The 22,771-nt window shown below is 39.2% G+C and overlaps 1 protein-coding gene and 2 long non-coding RNA genes across 4 annotated transcripts; 1 reads left to right on the forward strand and 2 right to left on the reverse strand.

Annotated features, from left to right (window-relative positions):
• Positions 1-3,533: 3,533 nt before the first annotated feature.
• CLDN23 (claudin 23) lies at positions 3,534-5,526 on the reverse strand. The gene is given in 2 exon segments (XM_074276194.1): positions 3,534-4,902; positions 4,904-5,526. Coding segments are annotated over 2 exon segments (822 nt in total). The 5' UTR covers positions 4,942-5,526; the 3' UTR covers positions 3,534-4,118.
• An 11,204-nt stretch (positions 5,527-16,730) lies between these two features.
• On the reverse strand, positions 16,731-20,166 carry LOC141547715 (uncharacterized). Of its 2 annotated transcripts, none has more exons than XR_012483598.1 (3): positions 20,029-20,166; positions 19,225-19,806; positions 16,731-17,284 (listed from the first exon to the last, which is right to left on the reverse strand). It is a non-coding gene; the product is annotated as an uncharacterized LOC141547715 (long non-coding RNA). The 2 variants fall into 2 exon arrangements; XR_012483597.1 differs by having other exon boundaries at positions 19,225-19,810.
• An 870-nt stretch (positions 20,167-21,036) lies between these two features.
• LOC141546849 (uncharacterized) lies at positions 21,037-22,424 on the forward strand. The gene is made up of 3 exons (XR_012483436.1): positions 21,037-21,186; positions 21,465-21,574; positions 21,697-22,424. It is a non-coding gene; the product is annotated as an uncharacterized LOC141546849 (long non-coding RNA).
• The last annotated feature ends 347 nt before the right edge of the window (positions 22,425-22,771 follow it).

A 22,771-nucleotide genomic window follows, 5' to 3' on the forward strand; every position in this document is an offset into this window, starting at 1 on the left:
AGAAAGTTAAAAAGAATTTTGTTCTTTTTCCATAGATGAGTATATAATCTGACCAAGACTCAAAGCAAAACAGCATAGGACTGGAGAAGAACCCAGAAAAGCCTTCTTGGCACAAGATCTGGCTTGTTGACCTACAAGTTCTAGTAGCCCATCTTCTAGGGGCTTTCTTATTTTCAGGAGAACAACTAGATAACCTGATTAGTATCTTAATTTCTAAATAGCATAAGAGACAGTGTTTCAGCTTCTGTTGTCAAATTATCAAAGGGAGTGACTTCTTGGCAGTTAAACTCCAGTTAGAGACAATTATCTGTTTCAGAATGAAGGAGGTAGAGGGCAGATATTTCTTATGTCCTGGATCAGTTCTGCCTTAACTTCCTGGTCCCTCCCACCAATGTGGTGATGGTGACTTAGGAATGAAAGCAGTGTGGGAAACTTCCAGACAAAAATTCTTTTTGTACCTTACCCCCAATTTATAAACATGTTTGTATCATTTGCCCCTTAAATGGCTGCCTTTGTTTTGAATAGAAATTCATATGAAACCTGGTGCCAAAACAACAACTTCAGAATGATGGGACTATGTCCCACCTTCCTTTCCAGGGCATCTTTTATGTAGATACAGGAAAAAAGCCTGAATGAAAATATAAGACATAGTACAGGTTGTAAGAAAGAAACTACAAATGTCGGCAATATATGCTGATATACCAGATGAGAACAAAGTTCATGTTGGCACATTTTGGGTGGAACAGATTTGGTTTATAAAATATCAATATTGAGATATGAATGACAGATTTATCTGCATTTTGTAATTTCTAGTGGATTGAACCCCTAATTCTATAAGGAAAAAAAATGCATTAAAAAATCTATCATCTACTCTCCTCAGCAACTGTCATGATATGATTTCCATAAAATAAATTGCTATTGTTCCTATTGTTATGATCCCAGTGGATGATGGGAAGAGAAGCCTGAGTTAAGCAGGGCTATAGAGAAGTGAGTTAAGCCAGTCTGTGTCATAATCCACAGCTTGTCAGCTTGCCAGTACTCTTGGTTAACTTTTATCATTGAATCATGGATTTAAAGCTTGCCAGAGACCTCAGACGCTGCTGAGTCCAATTCTTTTATTTTACAGTGGAGAGTCATTATGCACTTTGCCCAGAGTCACACAGCTAGTAGTTGTCTAAGGTGAGATGTGAATGTAAATTCCTGATTTAAAGCCCAATACCATAATATTCCTTAATTTAAGCCTAACCATAATCACCAGTCTGGCTATAGGATCTCTGGGTTCGAATTTGAGTTCTGTGACTCAATCTCAACAGCTATATGTGACTTTTTGAGATTCACTGTTCTGCACAAGGCATAAACACTATAGTCATTCTTTTATTCTGTACAGTATCAACTTTGAGCTGTCAAACAACAGGAGGATCCAAATGATATGATGGATCAAATTACCACAGTTGGATCTTCTAATGTAGTCTAAAGGTGTTCCATAGTCCCTGGCTCATTGTAGTTGCTTTAAAAGTTTCAAATAATTCTTGAACAACAAAGACTCATTCCTCCAGGAAGCTGATTACTCACAGTCCTAGGTTTTAGCTTCTAATCTGTCACATAGGAGCTGTTCAAGTTTCTGGACTTCTCTCAAGATAAGGAAGTGATATTAATCATAACTAGCATTTATAGAGAACTTTAAGCTTTGGAAAGTACTTAAAAACCTAGGATGCAAAATAATCCCACATAAATCATCAGCATTTCTATATGTTGTCAAAGAAGTCCAGCAGCAAGAGAAAGAAAGAGAAAATTCACTTAAAATAACTGTAGACAATATAAAATATTTGGGAGTCTACCAGCCTAAACAAACCCAGGAACTATCTGAACACAAGTACAAAAAAACTTTTCATACAAATAAACTTAGATCTAAATACCTGGATAAATATTAATTGCTCATGGAAAAGCTGAGCCAACATAATGAAAGTGACAACTGTACCTAAATTAATTCAATGCCATACCAATTAAACTATCAAAAATTATTTTTTAGAGCTAGGAAAAATAATACCAAAATTCATCTGAAAAAGCAAAAGCTCAAGGGGATCCATAGGAAAAATTATGAAGGAAGATAATTTAGCCATACCAAATTTCAAAATACATCTTAAAATAATAATTATAAAAAATTGATACTGGCAAAGAAATAGAGTGGTGGATCAAGGGAATAGATTTAAATTTATAGAGCATTATAATATATAACATAATTTTCATTATATAACATTCTTAAAATTTTTACACAAACAAAACCAATTCAACTAAAATTATAAGGAAAGAAGAAAACTGGAACAGGGAAATTATTGCCAGAAATAACTCTGATAAAGCCTTATTTCTCAAATACATACATACATATATATATGTATATATGTATACATACATATACACACACACACACACACACACACACACACACATATATATATATATATATATATATATATATAAAAGAATAATAGCTAACTTCATAGGAGTAGCTAAATTGGTACAATGGATAGAGAGCACCAGCCCTGAAATCAGGAGTTGAATGCAAATCTGGCCTCAGACACTTAAACTTCTAGCTGTGTGAATCTGGGCAAGTCACTTAACCCTCAGTTGCCTTAACAAAAACAAAAACAAAAAAGAAAAGAAAAGAAAAGAAAAAGAAAGAATATATATATGTGTGTGTGTGTGTATATATATATATGCATATATATATATATATAAAGAACTGAGTTTGATTTATAAAAATACAAATCATTCTCCAATTGATAAATAGTCAAAGAACATGAACAGGCAATTTTCGACAAAGAAATCAAAACTATTGTTTGCTCTAAATCATATTGGGAAATGCAAATTAAAACTTTAAGATACCACCTTATACCTATTAAGAGTGGCTAATATGACCCCCCCCCCCAAAAAAAAAAAAAGGAAAATGATAGAGGTTGAAGAGGATGTGGTACACTAAGGCACTTTTGGTGGAGTTGGGAACTGGTCCAACCACTCTGGAGTTTTGAACTATGCCCCAAAAGGTTATAAAACTGTTCATACCCTTTGAGCCAGCAATAAATACTATTGCTGATTCTATATCCTAAAGACATACCAAAAAAAAAAAAAAAAAAAAAAGAGTGGGGGAAGAACTTATTTGTACAAACAGTTCTTTTTGTGCTAGCTAAGAACTGAAAATCAAAAGGATGCCCATTAATTAGGGAGTAGCTAAAACCTGCTTTGATATACGATTGCCATTATTGTCCTGTAAGAAATGACAAACAAGATGATTTCAGGAAAACCTAGAAAGACTTATATGAACTAATGCTGAGTGAAGTGAATAGAAGGAAGACACTGTTGTACACAGTAATAGCGATATTGTTTAAGAATTGTAAATGACGGGCTATTCTCAGAAACACAGTGGTCCAAGACAATCCCAAAGGATTAATGATCAAGCGCTCTCCACCTCCACGGAAAGAACTGACATCCATTGAATACAGATTGAAGCAGGTTACTTATCGCTTTCTTTCATTCACTTTTTCTTTTATTTGAGTCCTCTTGTACAAAATGACTAATATGGAAATGTTTTACATGATTTCACATGTATAACCTATATCTGATTGTTTACCATCTCAGTGAGGAGGGGGGAGGAGGAGGGATAGAATTTGGAGCTCAAACCTTTAAATAAAAATGTAAAAAAAAAAAAAAAAATACTGTCTTATTTGATTCCCACAACAACCCTGGGAGGTAGGTGTAGTTATTTTTATCTCCACTTGACAACTGGGGACCATTAAGTGACTTGCAGGGTTTCTGAGCTAGAAGTGTCAGTGGCCTGATTTCAATACAGGTTTTCCTGAGTTCAAGTCCAGCACTTTATCCACAGTTCCACCTGATTGCTTCTAGGAAACTCTTTGACTCACTAAGATCCCTTCTAGGCTTAACGTTCCGTAAAACCCTAAGCACCCTAAAACGGCAATCCTTTCAAAAGCAGCAGGAGCCAGAGTGGGAACCTGTCAGCAGTGGTGGATCCCAGGCAGCCCTAGTGTCTCTCAGTGGGTTCTGTTGCATTCATTTGAGCAGTCCAGGATCAGAAATCCAGGCAAAAGGAGGGACTTGGCTAGCTACAGGTCTGAGTCACAGGGCAGTGTGCTGGTGGAGCCAGGATGCCGGCTGCTGCTTTGCTCCCCCTTCAGTACATCTTCTGGGTTCGTGTAGGCTGCCGGCCGAGGCATCCTGAAGCCCACTCGGGGCTTCGGGCCACCCTGAGGCTGAAGCCGGCTCTGGCTGCGCTGGGACAGGATCGAAGGAACGGTGGGAACTTCGGGCCATTGTACCTGCACCGTATTAAGACTGCTGCGGCGCGTAGCCGGGTACGCCTTGGGCCGGTGGGCACACTCTTCGCAGACCTGAACGAAGCTGAGGGCCAGGGAGAAGCCCCCCACTAGCAGCAGGCAACTGCCCAGAAAGCCTAGCACTAAGCTGTAGCCAACTCGCAGCTGGACGGGGCTGGGCTGCGCGGGAAGAACGGTGCGGTTTTGCAGGACGTGCCTGTACCAAGCCACCGGGATGAGTCCCAGGAGGCCGGCGGCAAAGAGCACGAGCCCCGAGGCTCCGGCCAGCCAGGCGCGGGGCTTGTTGTGCCAGCAGCGCACCCCCAGAGAGGCCATCAGCAGCCCCACGGCTGTGGTGGCCAGTCCCGTGACGGTCAGAGCGCGAGCCGCCCGCACCGGCTCCGCAGAGTAATACCCCAGCTCGTCCGGCAGCCCGCACTGGCTATCGCGACTGCTCTGCTCTCTACACGTGTCCCACAGTCCCTGGGTCACCAGCACGTCCACCGGCTGGTCGAGGAAACCCGTGGCCTGCCGCCAACCCGGCGTCAGCGTGCAGACCAGGCACAGTAACAAGCAGCACTAAGCCCAGGGTCATGACCACCGGCGTCCTCATCTCGGCAGCTGGGGGGCTGACGGCTCCTCACTTTGGCGAAATTGGCACTTCTACACCCGTCCGACCCGCGAAATCCAGCGGCTGAGAATGTGGGCTTCTCGCTGTGTCAGAGCTGGTGTGTGTCCCGCTCCTCTCTCTCCTGGTCCCTCACTTCTCTCCACCCGGAAGAAAGCTTCCCTACGGGGGGCCGATATGCCCCTGGCATTGAGATGCCTCTGGCGATCCGAGGGTCCAGATCAGGGCGATCAAGCTCAGTCCGGATCTGCTCCGCGCCTCCCACCTTCTCCTTCTCCTCAGTCTTTCCCTTCTGTTTTGCCCTTCGCCCATCCCTCTCCTCGACTTCCTACAGCTCAAAGCTCCGCCCGTCCGCAAGCGAAACCAGATCCCTGGCACTCTCACCGAAACTGAGATTCAAGAGTCCGCCCGGCTCGGGAGGGGCTGACCCGGTAAGGGCCAAACAGGAAGCAACCACTGGGCCGTCGCTGGGTCCAGCCCCGCCCTTGCTTGCTCCTCCCCCATTGCCTTGGACAAAGGTTGAGACCAGAGCTGGTAGCTGGGAGGGGGCTGAAAGAGTCTACAGCATCTTGCTAAGCCCCTATCCCTGCCTGCATCCAGTCTGGGGAGTCCGGACGCTAACTTATAGCCACTCCAGCTTCTTCCCACCTCACCACTGGCCACTGCCTACCGTGTAGAGCACCGGGGGCTCCTTCACCAAGCGAGGGGCGGTTCTGGATTTCGGCAATCCAGAAGCTCGCCGCCTCTCTTGGAGCGTCTCCAGGTGGCTTATTGATACTCGAGAAATTACCTGCAAATCTTTTGTCCGTGTAGTCAGTTACCTTTTCTCCCTCTCCGTGACTTCCTTACTGCTAAGTTGGAGTGGAGCTGGCTGGAGGTGGGTGAAGAATTCAAAAAATCTCTACACATTCAAATGTTTCTCTCTCTCTCTTTTTTTTCTTTATATATATATATATATTATATTATATATTAAATATAAATATATATATTATATATATATTATATATTATATATTATATATATATATTAATTTGTCCAATTACATGTAAAGATAGTTTTCAACATTCATTTTTGTAAGATTTTCAGTTTCAATTTTTTTTTCTTTCCCCTGGCCTCCCCGCTCCCCAAGACAGCAAGCAGTTCGATATAGGTTACCAATGTACAATCGTTTAAAACATATTTCTCTATCAGTCAAATTGTGAAAGAAAAATCAGAACAAAAGGGGGGAAAATGCAAACAACAAAACACAGTAAAATCAGTATGCTGCTAGGGCAGCTAGATGGAACAGTGGATAGGGCACGGGCCCTGAAATCGGGAGGACTTGAGTTCAAAATCTGACCTCAGACACTTAACACTTCCTAGCTGTGTGACCCTGAGCAAGTCACTTAACCCCAATTACCTCAGAGAAAAAAAGAAAGAAAATAGTACACTTCTGCCCTGATTCAGCCTCCATAGTTTCTCTGGATGAGAATGGCATTTTCCATCCCAAATCTATTGGAATTTCCCTGGATTATTGTATTGCTGAGAAGAGCTGTCACAATTGATTATTACACAAATTGTTACTATGTACAACGTTGTCCTCACAGAGTCAGTTCATGTAAGTCTTTCCAGGTTTTTCTGAAATCAGCCTGCTCATCAATTCTTTCTTTCTTTCTTTCTTTCTTTCTTTCTTTCTTTCTTTCTTTCTTTCTTTCTTTCTTTCTTCTTTCTTTCTTTCTTTCTTTCTTTCTTTCTTTCTTTCTTTCTTTCTTTCTTTCTTTCTTTCTTTCTTTCTTTCTTTCTTTCTTTCTTTCTTTCTTTCTTTCTTTCTTTCTTTCTTTCTTTCTTTCTTTCTTTCTTTCTTTCATTCTTTCTTTCTTTCTTTCTTTCTTTCTTTCTTTCTTTTTAATTAAAGCTTTTTATTTACAAAGCATATGCATGGGTAATTTTTCAGACATTGATCCTTGCAAAACCTTTTGTTGCAAAATTTCCCCTCCTTTCCTCCATCTCCTCCCCTTGCTAACAGGTAGTCCGATACATGTTAAGTATGTTGAAATATATGTTAGATCTAATACATGTATATATATACATATATATATATATATATATTTATACAATTATCTTGTTGTGCAAGAAAAATCAGGTCAAGAAAGAAGAAAGGGAAAAACTGAGTAAGAAAAAACTCACGCAAAATAACAACAGAAAGTGTGAGAATGCTGTTGTGTTCCACACTCTGTTCCCATGGTTCTCTCTCTGGGTGTAGATGGCTCTTTTTATCACTGAACAAGTGGAACTAGTTTGAATCATCTGAATGTTGAAGAGAGCCACATCCATCAGAACTGATCATTATATAATCTTGTTGCCATGTATTATAACCTCCTAGTTCTGCTCATTTCACTTGACATCAGTTCATGTAAGTCTCTCCAAGCCCCTCTGAAATCATCCTGCTGGTTGTTTCTTACAGAACAATATTCCATAATGTTCATATACCACAATTTATTCAACCATTCTCCAATTGATGGGCATCCACTCAGATTCCAGTTTCTGGCCATTACAAAGAGGGCTGCCACAAACATTCTGTGCACATGTGAGTCCCTTTCCCTCCTTTAGGATCTCTTTGGGATATAAGCTCAGTTAGAAACACTGCTGAATCAAAGGGTATGCACAGTTTGATAACTTTTTGAGCATAGTTCCAAACTGTTCTCTAGAATGATTGGATCCCTTCACAGTTCCATCAACAATGTATCAGTGTCCCAGTTTTCCCACATCCTCTCCAACATTTGTCATCTTTTCCTGTCATCTTAGCTAATCTGACAGATGTGTAGTGGTATCTCAGAGTTGTCTTAATTTGCATTTCTCTGATTAATAGTGATTTGGAGCACCTTTTCAGGTGGCTACAAATAGTTTCAATTTCTTCATCTGAAAATTGTCTGTTCGTATCCTTTGACCATTTATCAACTGGAGAACTGCTCATAATTTCTTATAGAACAATAATATTCCCTTACATTAATATACCATAACTTGTTCAGATATTCCCTAACTGATGGGCATTCCCTCAGTTTCCAGTTCCTTGCCACCATAAAAAGGGCTGCTGCAAACATCATTCAAATGTTTCTTTAAAAAACACAAACAAAAAAACATTGTCATGCAATGTCGTTTTTGACTGATCTCTGTGGAAATCTAAGTCTCATTCAAGTAAAATGACACCTAAAATGTCATAACTAGAAATATAATAGCTGACATTTCTATAGCATTAAAAAAACTTCAATGTCTCCTTTAAACCCCAAAGCTCCCCTGGGGAGTCTATGAGTTAATTACTTTCAGAGGCCAAATGGATCCACAAGTCTTTCTTTCCCCATGATAGTCTAAGTGAATCACAAATACCTAGTACACTGGGAACAGTCTTATTTAATGTTCCAGTGTTTTAAAGAAGAATACCCAGATGTGCTTGTCAAGCTTGGAAAGGATAGCTGACACTGAAATGACAGAAGAATTAGTATCCAAAAATGTAAAGGGCTGAAACTCTGAGTTGATGCACTGGGGTTGGACAACCAAGCACTTAAGGATTGTTACTGATTGGACAATACTCTATTAGCATATGCTTGGAAAATGGTCCTTCCCACTATTCTGTGTTGGTTCTATCTTTTGTGTATACCGAGAATTGTGGAAGGGATTAGGGAGTGGAGTAAAATAAGCCAGAGTTACTTTTGGCAGTAGAGGAGGAGAAGGGAGATCGTGGAGATCCTGCATCCATCCAATTCACTTCTACCCCTAAAAACCAAGAATAAAGATCAAGGACTTTTGCTTATCCTGACTCTGGCTGATTCTAAGGTATCCAGGGTGCTAACTCGGTCTTCACACAAAAATATCTTTCATGACAGAATAATGGACCAAATATATTAAGATGAAATTTAAGTGGGATAATATATAAACTCATGCCTTGTTTAACTTTAAAAAATTTAAATTAAGCTAAAGGGCAAGGAAAGCTAAGTAGAACAGTGGATAAAGTTCTAGGCCTGGAGTCAGGAGACTTTTTTTGCTGAGGCAATTGGAGTTAAGTGACTTGCCCAGGGTCACACAGCTAGGAAGTGTTGTATCTGAGGTTAGATGAATTCAGGTCCTCCTGACTTCGAGACTGGTACTCTATCCATTGAGACACCTAGTTGCCCCAGGAGTCTTATTTCTTTGAATTCAATCTGGTCTCAGACACTTATTAACTGTGTGAAATTGGGCAAATCACTTAATCATGTTTACCTCATTTTCCTCATCTGTAAAATGAGTTGGAGAAGAAAATGGCAAATTGCTCCAGTATCTTTACCAAAAATATGCCAAATGAGGGCATGAAGAGTTTGACAGAACAATAACAACAGGCTCCAAAACAGGCTGTTAAATGAGGAAGATATGAATTGAAAGCCTACGTCAAAGACTAAATCCAACTTAACCCCTCTGTATCTCAATTGTTTTTCTCTGTAAAAGGAAAATTATAATAGCATTTATTCCATTGGAGTTGTGAGATAAAATGAGTTAACATACTTATGTAAAGCGTTTTACAAATCTTCTTATATATAATGTTAGCTACAATACCATTCTCTTTTTATATCATCTTTATTTCTATGGCCTCTAAAAAGAGCCATTTCTTGTACTAAGAAATATTGTATGAATTGTCTTTAGGTCTTTTGTAGATAGCTACTATCAATAAATATTCCAGCACAGGATGCAGAACAGGAAAATTTTAGTTTATTCATTCGAGATTCTGACACATCTTACTATAACATCTAAAATTCATATAATGCATGCTATGTTCCTGAATTATGTGCTAAGATATCACATTAAAAAACCTCAGCAGGGAATGAAAATTGTTAGCACTAATATCTGTCTGCCCAGGTTGCATGTACCTTCGGATTCTAATGTTTATTGTGCAACAAGAAAATGATATTCGCACACATGTATTGTACCTAGACTATATTGTAACACATGTAAAATGTATGGTATTGCCTGTCGTCGGGGGGAGGGAATAGAGGGAGGGGGGGTAATTTGGAAAAATGAATACAAGGGATAATATTATAAAATATATATATATATATATATATATATATATATATATATAATAAAAAAAAAAAACCTCAGCAAACACAGAATAAAAGTGTCAATTCCTAATCATATTTTGCGCTTTAAAAACTCCGATTTCCTGGATTTCCATTAATTAGGGAATGGCTGAACAAGTTAGGATCTATGAATGTGCCAGAACACTGTTGTGATGTAAGTGACAATTAAGAGAATGTCAAAAAACTCAATAAGTCTTTATGAACTGATTCAGAAAAACTGGGAAAACCTGTATAAATTGATGCAAAGCAAAGTGATCAGGAGAGCATTTTCTACAGTAAAAGCAATATTGAAAAGATAATCAATCATGAAGGACTTAGTATCAATAATGTGTGCAGAGCATACTATGATCCACATGTGTAGTTCTCCACCTCTGTAAAGAAGGTATGAGGTTCATTTTCGCCTCTTTTCTTTGAGGATGAGCTTCATTTGGTGGCACCTTACTGAACTAACCTCCTACTTCTTTACTCACAGATTTGTAGTCTGGGCCCCAGAAAGTAACTCCTAGAGATTTCAAGAGCTCTCTGTCCTGTCTAGTTCTCTAAAGTTATAAAGATCTCTCTCCAGTGAGGTCACCTTTAAGAGTTATATATTTGGGGCAGCTAGGTGGTGTGATAGATAGAGTCCCAGCCCTGAAGTGAGGAGGACCTGAGTTCAAAATCTGGTCTCAGACACTTAACATTTCCTAGCTGTGCGACCCTGGGCAGGTAACAACCCCAATTGTCTCAGAAAACTGATGGGTTGCTGTTTAGTTATTTTCAATTCTGTCCAAGTTATTATGACTCCATTGGAGGTTTTCTTGGCAGAGATATTGAAGTGGCTTACTGTGTCTTTCTCTAAATCATTTTACAGATGAGGAAACTGAGGCAAACAATGTTAAGTGACTTGGCCAGAATCACACAGCTAGTAAGTGTCTGAGGCCGGATTTGACCTCATGAAGATGATTCCAAGCCTAGAATTCTATCTCCTATAATTAATAATAGCTAATATTTATATAGTACCTTTATGTCCCAGGCACTCTACTACAATTATCTTAATTGATTCTTATAACAACCCTAATTGCTAATATGATTCCCATTTTAGAGTTGAGGAAACTAAGGTAAACATAAGTGTCTGAGAACAGGTTTAAATTCAGGGAATGAATCTTCCTGACTCCAAACCTGCATTCTATCCATTGTTTCATGTAGATACCCTAGCAGATGGGTAGAAAATGGAAAAAAAATTCTTGCTACCTTCTTTTGGGGAGAGGGGTCACACTCTGCATAGCTGTTCTCTGAGCAGCTCAGCTCACAAAAATATTGATCAGGACTATCAGGGTTGTCTTTTAAAGGCCATCCAGAAAAGAACCAGGTTTGTTTTTTTTTTTTTTTTTTTTTTTTCCTAGCCAAAGGTCAATTTTCTTTTGTGATTCAAAGAACTCATTCATACTTATAATAAACAGGTGACAGGGTACAGATGCATTCTTGCATCATTCTATTCTTGGCTGTATATCCAACTTTCTAGAATTAAATAGCCTCAGCTACAGTCTCACTTTGAAACCTCCTCCAATACTCAGGTTCTCTTGACACTGAAACAACCATCTGCCCAACTGGACTCCTCCAATTGTTAGGTTTCTCCCAAGGTTTCTGTTTGGGAAAGGATTCAGGTGGGCCAAACTTTATTCCCCTCACCCTTATCCCAGTTGTGCTTTTAACTCTCTGGACTTTAGTAACTTGCTCCCACTAAGGTATTTTAATCTCTATTTTTAGCTTCCTCTTTGGGGGTGTTTTCCCCCATTAGAATGCTTGCCCCTTGAGGGTGGAGACTGTTTTATTCTTTGCTCCTAATTGTTTCCCCAATGCTTATCATAGTGCCTGCTGCTAGATAAATGTACCTTGCCTAGCCCTTCCTTAGCAAAGTCATACCTTATTTCTTTAGTTATCTAACTCTTATATCTAATGAAATTGTGAAAGTTGGGAAAAGCAATGAAATGCAAAGTGAAATGGTGAAATGTGCTCTGTACAAAGTAATAGCAATGTTGTGGGATGATCCACTTTAAATGACTTTGCTCTTCTCAGTAATACAGTGATCCAAGGCTACTCTGAAGAATTTATGATGAAAATGGTATCCATACTCAGAGAAAGAATAGATTATGTCTGCATACAGATTGAAGCATACTTTGTTAAACTTTACTTTTCTTGAGTTTTTTTTTTTTTTGGGGGGGGGAACCTAACTTTTATAGAAATGTTTTGCATAACTTCATTATGTACCTTTGGGATGGGGTGGGAAAAAAAGGGAGGAAAGGGAGAGAATCTGGGACTCAAAGTTTTAAAAATATATATTAAAATTGTTTTACATGTCATTGGGAAAAATAAAATATAAAATAAGAGATTCAAAAGAAACATAAAAAGATAAACAGGAAAAGGAAAATATAAGAGACTTAAAGATTCAACTGCTTATATTCTCATATGAGAAAGTGATAGATGTAATTCCTGAGAATCGTATTATTATAGGCATGAGTGTGAGAAAATAATTTTGGAAAAATCTTAAAAAATGAAGGGATGAGAAAGAGTGATGCACAGGGAGAAGGGGGAATAGAGGAAGGAAAATGGAAAAAATATCTTTCACAAAAGAAACTCAAAAGAACCAATAAAATGCAAACCGATAACAGAAAACAGAATCTAACACTATGTTATTTGCGAGAAATACATTTAAAACGGAAAGACACACATAAAATAAGGAACTGGAGTAGAATCTATTATGTTTCAGATAAGATAAGAAAAAAAAAGACAGGGGCAACAATCATGATTTCAAAAAAAGCAAATGCAAAAAATAGACCTAATTAAAAGAGATAATCAGGGAAACTATATTTTACTAAAAGATACTATAGACCAGTGATGCCTTCAGAAAAAAAATAGTTTTTATTTCTAATGTGATAAATATAGCCTACATAAACAAAAACTCTTTCAATACTTTTTATGTTCTCAGTGTGAACATACTGAAAACAAAAGTTTAAAAACTATTGCCATAGATCATAAATCAATACTAAAATATATGCACTAAGTGGCAGAGCATCCAAATTCTTTTTTGTCCCTCAATAGTATTTTATTTTTCCAAATACATAAAGATAGTTTTAACATTCATTTTTGTAAAATTGTGTTCCAAATTTTTCTCCTTCACCCCCTCCCCAACAATCAAGCAATATGATACAGATTAAATGTGTGCAATCTTTTTAAACATATTTCCATATTTGTCATGTTGTGCAGAAAGCAAGCAAACAAAATAACAGATCAAAAGGAAAAAAAAAACACATAAGAAACAAACCAAAAATATGAAAATACTCTGCTTTTCACATTCAGTTTCCATAGTTCTCTCTCTGGAGGCATTTTCCATCCCAAGTCTATTGGAATTGTTTTGAATCATCACATCATTGAGAAGAGCCAAGTCCATCATAATTGATTATCACATAATCTTGTTACTATGTACAGTGTTCTCTTAGTTCTACTCACTTCACTCAGCATCAGTTTATGTAAGTCTTTCCAGACTTTTCTGAAATCAGCTTGCTCATCATCATTTATTCCCTGATGGGCATTTTCTCAATTTCTAGCTCCTTGACAGTACAAAAAGAGTTGCTACAAATATTTCTTTCACATGTGTGCCCTTTTCCCTCTTTTATTATCTCTTTTGTATACAGACCCAGGAGTGAGGCTGCTGGATCAAAGGACATGTTTTATGGCCCTTTGGGAATAGTTCCAAATTGCTTTCCAGAATAATTGGATCATTCACAACTCCACCAACAAGGCATTAGTGCCCCAGTTTTCCCACATCCCCTCTAACATTTATCATTATCTTTCCTGTCATCTTATTCAATCTGAGAGGCATAAAGTACTACTACAGAGTTGTCTTAATCTGCATTTTTCTAATAAATAGTGATTTAGATCATTTCCCCCATATGACTAGAAATGAGAACATCTGCATTTTCTTTTCTTTTTTATAAAGCTTTTCATTTTCAAAACATATGCAGATAAATTTTCAACATTGACCCTTGCATAGCCTTATGTTTTAGATTTTCCCCTCCTTCTCCCATCCCCCCCTAGATGGCAAGCAATCCAATATACATTAAATATGTTAAAATATATGTTAAATACAATATGCATAAACATATTTATACAATTCTCTTGTTGCACAAGAAAAATCAGATAAAAAAAGAAAGTAAATGCATAAGAAAAAAAATGCAAGTGAACAACAACAAAAAGAGTGGCAATATTATGTTGTTATCCACATTCAGTTCCCATAGTTCTTTCTCTGAGTGTATATGGCTCTCTTCACCACAAGATGGTTGGAACTGGTATCGATCATCTCATTGCTGGAAAGTCACATTCATCAGAATTGATCATCATATAATATTGATGTTGCTGTATACAATGATCTACTAGTTTTGCTCATTTCACTTAATATCAGTTTATATAAATCTCTCCAGGCTTCTCTAAAATCATCCTCCTGATCATTTCTTATGGAACAATATTATTCCATAACATTCATATACCATAACTTATTCAGCCATTCTCCAACTGATGAGCATCCATTCAGTTTCCAGTTTCTAGCCACTATGTAAAGGGCTGCCACAAATATTTTTGCACATGTTGGTCCCTTTCCTACCTTTAATATCTTTTTGGGATATTGGCCCAACAGAAATACAAGCATCCATGTTTTCAAAGGGAAGTTAAATAAATTATAGGAGGAAATAGACAATAAAACTATATTAGTGGGAGATCTCAATTTTCCTTTCTCAGAACTAGATAAATCTAACCATAGAATAAAGGAGATAAATAAACTCTTAGAAAACTTACACATGATAGATCTCTGGAGAAAATTGAATGATAATGGAAAGGTAGATAGACAGACAGACAGATAGATAGATAGATAGATAGATAAATAAATAGTTTTTTCCCACCTGTACATGGAACCTTCACAAAAACTGGTCTTCTATTAGGGCATAAAAGCCTCCCAGACAGCAACTGCTCGCTACATTTGGCGTCCACACGTGGGGCAAGGACTTTTGCTTATCCTGACAAGAGGAGCTAGACCAGACCTTCGCAACATTGGGCCTGAAGAGCAGATTGGACTGGAGAAGGACAAGAGTTAAAGAGGAGAAGTCTCTGCATTACATCAGGCGTGACGGGGCTCTCTGCAGGAAGGGAAGTCACTTCTCTGGACAAGAGTTAACAGTAACTGCCTGGAGACAATGGTTCACTACAAGAAGAAGAATCTGTCTGAGAGATTTGAGTAGACACAGCAGATCTCTTCCCAGAGAGCGATCCGGCAGCTTCTGGAGACGACAGCTCGCTACAGGTGAGTTGAACCAATATGATGAAAATGACAATTTTACCTAAATAAAATTTACTTGTTTAGCACCATACTAATCAAATTATGAGGGAATTATTTTACAGATCTAGAAAAAACATTTGATCTGGAAGAAGGAAAGGTCAAGAACATCAAGGAATCAGTGAAAAAAAATTGAAAGAAGGCACATTATTAGTAGAGTTATTCACTGGTCCAATCATTGTGCTAAAGAATGCTTCCCTCCTCATTTTTATTTTTTCTCATATACTGAGGTTTAGAATATTAAAATCCAATGAATCAAACCTGAAAGGTTATCTTGGACATTTCTTAGTTTAATGGCATTAATACTTTGAAAATTCTGCAAAGTTCACAGAACTCCGGGTTTTGACAAGAAAAAGTCATGGACAAATTTGCAAAGTGCTTAGGAACATAAGGTTGGATTTAATTTTTCAATGGGCATTTTTAGAATTTTTCAACTTTTTTTCCATTATTTACCAGAACTGTGAAGAACCATTCTGAAGGGAAAAAAACCCGTGTTTGATGAAAACATGAACAAATTTATCAATTTAAAAAAAAAATAAGGAATTAATTTAGCACTCTCTGGCACCTGAGAGTTAAGCATTTTGAGGTCTAAACCTGAGGGCACAAGAATGATTCCAGGCACCCTCCTAGGTATCTAAAATGTACTTTTCTCTTCCTTATCTCTTTGGGCACCAGTAATATGATTGCAGAATTTTTAAAGTTAAACCCCTTGAAAGCTAACTCTACACTTTTTGTTTTGGTGGAAGAGAATTCATATTTCATATATTATGCAAACTTCACAGAAGTGGGAACTTAGTCAAATTTTATATTTGGATTGAATTTTGCAGTGTGTATTTTTTTATTTGCTATTTTTAGTCACTTTATTAAATCCCTTTCTTTTCAAAACATATGAACGGATAATTTTCAACATTCAACCTTGCAAAACCTTGTGTTCCAAAATTTTTTCTCTCCTTTCCCTCCACCCTCTCCCCGAGATGGCAAGTAATTCAATATATGTAAAACATACAATTCTTCTATACATATTTCCACAATTATCATGCTTGAAGTATGTATGTACCTTTAGAATTTTTCACATTTCTTCAAGGTGTTGCACCATTTTTAAAAAGTGGTCTCCTCCCCCTATAGAAAAATCAATGTCTTCATCAAAATATGGTTATAATTGTGTTTGCTGAAAAAACAAATTTATCAATTTATTAAGGATGAAATGATACATTTATTCATCTAACATCAGAAAGAATTTTTTCTTTCTGATTTTCTTTCTGAAATAGTTATCCTAAACAATGATGGAATTAGACCTCCCTCTGCTGGTGTCTGGGAGTTGAGCATCTTGAGCTCCAGAGTAATTTGGGCACTTTCATAGGTGACCTTAAGTGTACTTCAGACCCCCCCCCCTTTTTTTTTTAATGCCAGTAAGATCATGTTTTGCAGAGATTGAAAGCTAATTCTAAACCCTGGTGCAATGGAATTTAAATTTCTTAGATTCTGCAAAAAACTTAGAAGTGGGAACTTAGCCAGATTGTCTAAAGATTTTTCTTTGCTTAAAGCACTTATTAATATGAGTTTGGATTTTCTTTTTCAGTAGCTATTTTTAGAATTTTTTTCATATTCTCTTTCAAGGAAAACAGGAACTCTTAAAAGCCATTTTGAAAAAAGTTACAAAAAACAGAGAAATCAATTTATCAAAATATTGGCATAGTTGTATTTGCTGGGAGAAAGTGAATCAATATATTTGTTTCTATGTCCATATGTCCACTGGTTCCAAAGAAAAGTGGGATTAGATCAGCATTCCCTGTAGCCTGGAGCTTGAGTTTCTTGAGATCCGGACACTGGGGGGTACAAAAATGATTCCAAGAATCTTGTATCCTAGAGTTTACTTCTTTTCCTGTTTTGGGGGCATCAGTAATAAGAAATTTGACAAGATTAATCTCATAGAATTAGTGACTGAAAGCTAATCTGTACATTTCTTGATGCAAATTTATATCTCATATCCTCTACAAAATACAGAGAAATGGGGACTTAAACCAAATTGATTAATAGTTTAAAATTTAGAGCCTACCCAAATAATCAAATTTTTTTTTCTTGAACAAGATTTTTTTTTTTTTAACATGGTGTTAGACTTAATTCTGTACTGAATATTTTTTAAAGTTTTCTGTTTTCTTACATGGGGCCACAGGTGCCTGAAGGCACAGATTTTTGAAAAACATTGTGCAAAAAAGATATCCATCTCTTTGTAAAAATAAGTGGACGATTTTATATTTGAAAAATTAAATGGATAACTTGATCTTAGATTTGGATTCAAAGGCAGAATTATGCTTACAGTCAGAGGCAGAATTAAGCTAAGGTTAGGAATTATATTTGCATCTTTGCTCTGCCTGGTTTCAAGTTCTTGAAACAAAATGCCCCTTCCAGGACAAATTCATTATTTTAAATCACTGTATTGCTTCCTCAGTTCTTTTTTTATTACTATCAACCTCAACCTCCTCTCCCCTCTGAATCCAGGCCTGGCTAGCAGAGTAGCAAACTCATTGCCTTCCTTTATAGAAGGCAGAAACTAGACTTTCATCTCACTTCACTTTGCATTTGCTGGTTCCAATTCCTGGAATAAGATGCCCTGGCCCTGAGTAACCTGAGTTGTCCCCAACTTCCACCCTGCTTCCCCATCTCCTTCTATTCTAGTACTACTCCCTCTTCCCTTCCCTCCCCATTAGATTTAAGTTCCTTAAGGACAAAGAATTTTTAAAATTTAATTCTATCCCTAGTGTTTACCATAGTGCTAAGCATATAATAGTAACTTAACAAATTTTATTGGATTGGAATTAGTCTGAAATATTTATTATTATTAGATTAATAAAGACTTAATAAATAACTGGAGTTAGGATTTAAAAAAAAAAAAAGGGGGACTGCAAAAGCCCACAAAAGTTGGCCCTTGAAAACTTATCTTGATCTAGGTACTGAATGGCACAAGGATAATTCCTATCAACTTCCCAGAAATCTTCAAGGGAAACTAGCCTCCCTCAGCATTTCCACTTATACTATGATTTTTTACAAAGTCAAACCCAACAAACTGAATATTGAATGTTAATTGGGTCAATTTTTGGTGCCCAGGATTGATTCATTGATATTGAAGGTACATATTATTTGGAGTATGGCCAAATTGTCCAGTGTTTTTTTCTTGCCCAAGATGCATTGTAACATGAATTTGGATTTAATTTTGTAGTGTATGTGTGTATATATATGTATATACACACACACTACAAAATTATACATACATACATATATATATATATATATATATATATATATATATATATATATATATATATATATATATATATATATATATATATATATATATATATATTTCCCTTCAGTTTTCTTCAGTTTTCTTCCATGGAGTAGGGGCTTCTGGGAAGCACATTATGAAAAACGTTTTTGAAAAAGAGAAATCCATTTTTATGATAAAAAAAATAATATTGATTCTTGAAAATCATAAATTAATAAATTGGAGTTGGGAATCAGAGGTAGAATTATAGTCAGGGACCTAATTAGCATTAGTGTTAAAAGTTAAGACTTAAAGGGATAGGTTTAGGGTTAGGATTCGTTTTAGAGTAGGAATTAGATAAATAGATAAAACGTTCATTTTCTATTTGCAAAGTGTGGGAGGAGGCCAGGCAAGCCTTGGTCAGACCTCAGCTCCTCCCCCTCCTCCCAGCCCCTATTTTTTTCTTGCATTTTATAGATACTCCTAGCCCTCAAACAGCAGGCCTGATGAAAACCCGAAAGGATCTAGCCCAGAGATACTAGACGAAAATGTGCAACAACCTCAATGAAAGCCTAAGCTAGGTGGCCAGGTAGGTTCCCCAGAACTCGGTGAGTGTCGAAGAAAAGTGTCAATTTATTTCCCAAGAATCTATTCGGCTTGTGGGAGGAAGGTCCAACTCGCCACTGGGGTGCTAGACCGTGGGGGTGGAGAGCCAGCGCAGGGGGTCTGCAAAGCCTGGGGCAGGAGATCCGAGGAGCAGTGTGCTTTCAGGTTTCAGAGGGAGTAGCAAATATTAAACGAGAACTTTGACAGCAGAAGTAGAACAGCAGTCGAACGGGGGTTGTTCCTGGCAAAAGCTGTTGTCCCCGGAGATGGGCGACCGCAGTCCCGAAGGTCCAGGAGCCTGGCCTCTGTTGCCCTCGGCCGATTGAAAGATGGTATCCCGAATCCAGAGTGGCGGAGAGAGTGCCTTGGGATCCAGTGCAGTCACTGGATAGATCCTGGAGAAGCCCACAGGAGTCCCGAAAAGCTCTATTCCGTAGTTGAAGGACTAATCTGGCCAGGAATACTCTTTCACTCAGCTCCTGAGAATCCGCCTGGAGGCATAGAAATTAGCCGCAGATCTCAGAGGTAAAACGATTCTGGCTAGAGCGAACAAAATAGATAAGAGAAATACCGGTCGGTGAGGTCCTTTGGGATCCGGGTGGCTAACACGTTTGGGGCACTGAGCCGGCGGCTGGACTGCCAAAGATCCTGGCTTTGATCCCCCTACTCCAAGTTCTTTTCAGCCTGCGCTTCCCGACAGCCCCCGGGCTCTCCCGGTCTTCCTCGGCCTCCCCAGCCTCCCCCATCCCACACCGCACCTGCAGCAGCTTCTCCAGTCTTCCTTCGGCATCTGCAGCACCCTTCCTCTCTACCGCATCCCACACCATTGCTCCTCTCCTACCCAGGAGACCGGAGGATTGTGACTGGCAATCCAAGTCCAAGTGGGCGCTGACACAGCAGGGGTTCAGATTTGCTCCGCTGCGCCAGCTCTAAGTCTCCCTTTCCAGTCCTCTCCCCTCCTCCTCCCCCCTCCCCCTCTTTCCCCGCCTCCAGACAACTGGTGGCCGCGGGTGAAATTAGGCTACTTTGATCGTTTTTTCATTGCTCGGAAGGGAAGGTGAGGCGAGCTTTGAGGGGCTCTCTAGCGGGCACAGCCAGCTTCAGGGACAATGTCAAGTGGAATTGGACTGGGGCTGGTCCATCTGTCAAAATGTGACTCAGGTCAAGGAGGAGAGAAACTTTCCATGGAACAGAAGAGCAAACACTTGCTTGATCTGGACCTTTCTGACTTTGGGGATTTTAAGCGGGAGATAGCAGAAAACTTACTACAGGGATAACTGCATTGTGGTTGCCAAGCGTTCATAGTGACGTCATCACGAAGTCACAATCCTCGCTAAGCGTGATGATCCCGAAGCGCCGAGGAACTTCATCTGGCGCCTGGGAGGATCAGAGGGCAGTTTGTTCTGGGGCCCGGTTGCTGCAGCGAAGCATGCATGTTCGTCCGGCACCTTGTGCTAAATCGTTCGTAGACGATCTGCCTCTGCGGCGGTCTATAGAAAATCAGTCCTTGACTCAAGCTTTTGCAGTCCCAAGAGAAAAGAAAGCGAAGAGTTTCTCCTTTATACATCTTATTCTTTCCCCCTTCCATTGGATTTCGGCTCGTGGCTGAGGCAAACGAAATCATCCTTTCCTCCTCCCAGTTTGGAGAGGCCGGGGCGGGGGGAGGGAGGGAGGAGGGGAGGGGGAGGAAATAAACAAACTCTGAAAACTGAAGCCCGAGCCTCTGCTTACACGTGGACTTAGTGCTGAGGGGCACAATACCCGAGGAGGAAAAAAAAAAAAGGGGGGGGAGGTTTTCCGTTTGTTTGGTGTTGGTTCGACTGTTTCTGTCGCTTTCACTCAGTGGGAGAGAGCAGCAGTGTTGAGAACGTCTGAAACCCCAAAGAATGTGCAGGCTCTCATTCAAGTTTCCTCAGGTAGCGTCCCTTGTTACCTCTCTATCTGTTACACGCATGCAATGGCCGGGGTGGTGGTGGCGGGGTGAGGGGCGGGGAGGGAGGAAGGAAAGACGTGTAAAAACCAGCGTACATCCTCGTTCGGAGTCTGGATCTCTCCCACTCTTTTCCACCTCTGCTCCCTCATCTGAGATAGGGCTCTGTTGGAATTGCTCTCAGGCTACGGGTTCGACCTCCCTTGTAATAGTCCTCCACTCCCCCGATGCTGCAAGAGTCGCTCTGGGTTTTATTTTGCACAGCGCGCTAGATTCCGGACTTCTCGCCCCACGGAGCCTTCGATTTGGGAGTAGTGGCGATGTGAAGTTGGTCTACATATAGATAATCTGGATGATTGATAGAAGATAGATAGGTAAGTGGGTAGATGGATAGATAGATCGAGACATGATGGATAGAGATAGATATAGATGTGTAGATATCTACATCTATATCTATATCACTTATGAATATCACACCCATATCTCCATCCCTCAGTGCTGGATAACCTTAACCTCAGGGGCTGGAGGCTTTGCTACTTGGACACGGGGGATTGGATTTCCCTATGTTGGGGAACCGTCCAGAAAGCGTCCTTCGGCTCATCCCGAGCATCAGAATCCAAGCCCTAGCCGGGTTTGACTAGGTCCCGAAGCAGTCAACCGGAACCACCCCATCCGGGAAGGGCTGGGGACTTCGTCCAAGACACTAATGTCTGCTCGGTCGTCCTGCCTGATTACTTCCCTTTTCCACAAGACACACACATCCCCTCCTCTCGTTAACTCGGTGAATCTGCAGTCTTCTGGTTGGGATTTTTCACGGCACCCTCCCACACAAGACTGGAACAGACAACTGCACACGGGAAAACTCAAAGATCGTGGTGAAAACCTCCTTCCAGCCTCTGCTCTTTTCTTTTCTCACAAAACCTCAACTTCTCTTTCCTTCTATTACAAGGGAGGGAGGGAGGAACACTTCCACTTCTGTGTCCGAAATCTCAACTAAATCTCTCTGGGACAGATAACCTTTTACACTTTTTTTTTTTTTTAATCTTAAAAACAAAACCCTTTTTCTGCAGACTTCTATCAGGATGCCTATTGCTCTCGGTGGCATTCTCCCCAGAGTGTTTCTCTATAATGGCTTCTTTTCTTCACTACCCTTTCCACCCTTACTCCACCCCTCCCATTATAGGAAAATCATTTTTCAATTTCTTTAAAAATTAAATTTTTTTGATAGACCTCCATAATATCCACTGGTCTTGGTGCCATTCTTCCTAGAGTGCCCACGGGTTTCAGTGGCAGGAATTCAGAAAATCTCATAAGAAAAATGGCAGATTGAGAAAGAGGAGATACAATTGAAGGAGGTGGAGAGAAGAATGAGAAAAATTCTCACAACAGAAGCTGGAAAGAAAGATATTTTTACTATGGAGGGGAGCAGAAATGTTTGAGTCTCACTTTTACCTAAACTGACTCAAAAATGCATCAAAAGGCATATCATTCAAACTCTTGAAGGGAAAATAATATGAGTTAGGGGAGGAATAGACTATAAAATAAATAAATTAGTGAGGAGCTCATTTTAC

This window comes from Sminthopsis crassicaudata, chromosome 6 (genome assembly GCF_048593235.1).
Source record: "Sminthopsis crassicaudata isolate SCR6 chromosome 6, ASM4859323v1, whole genome shotgun sequence".
Classification (NCBI taxonomy): domain Eukaryota; kingdom Metazoa; phylum Chordata; class Mammalia; order Dasyuromorphia; family Dasyuridae; genus Sminthopsis; species Sminthopsis crassicaudata.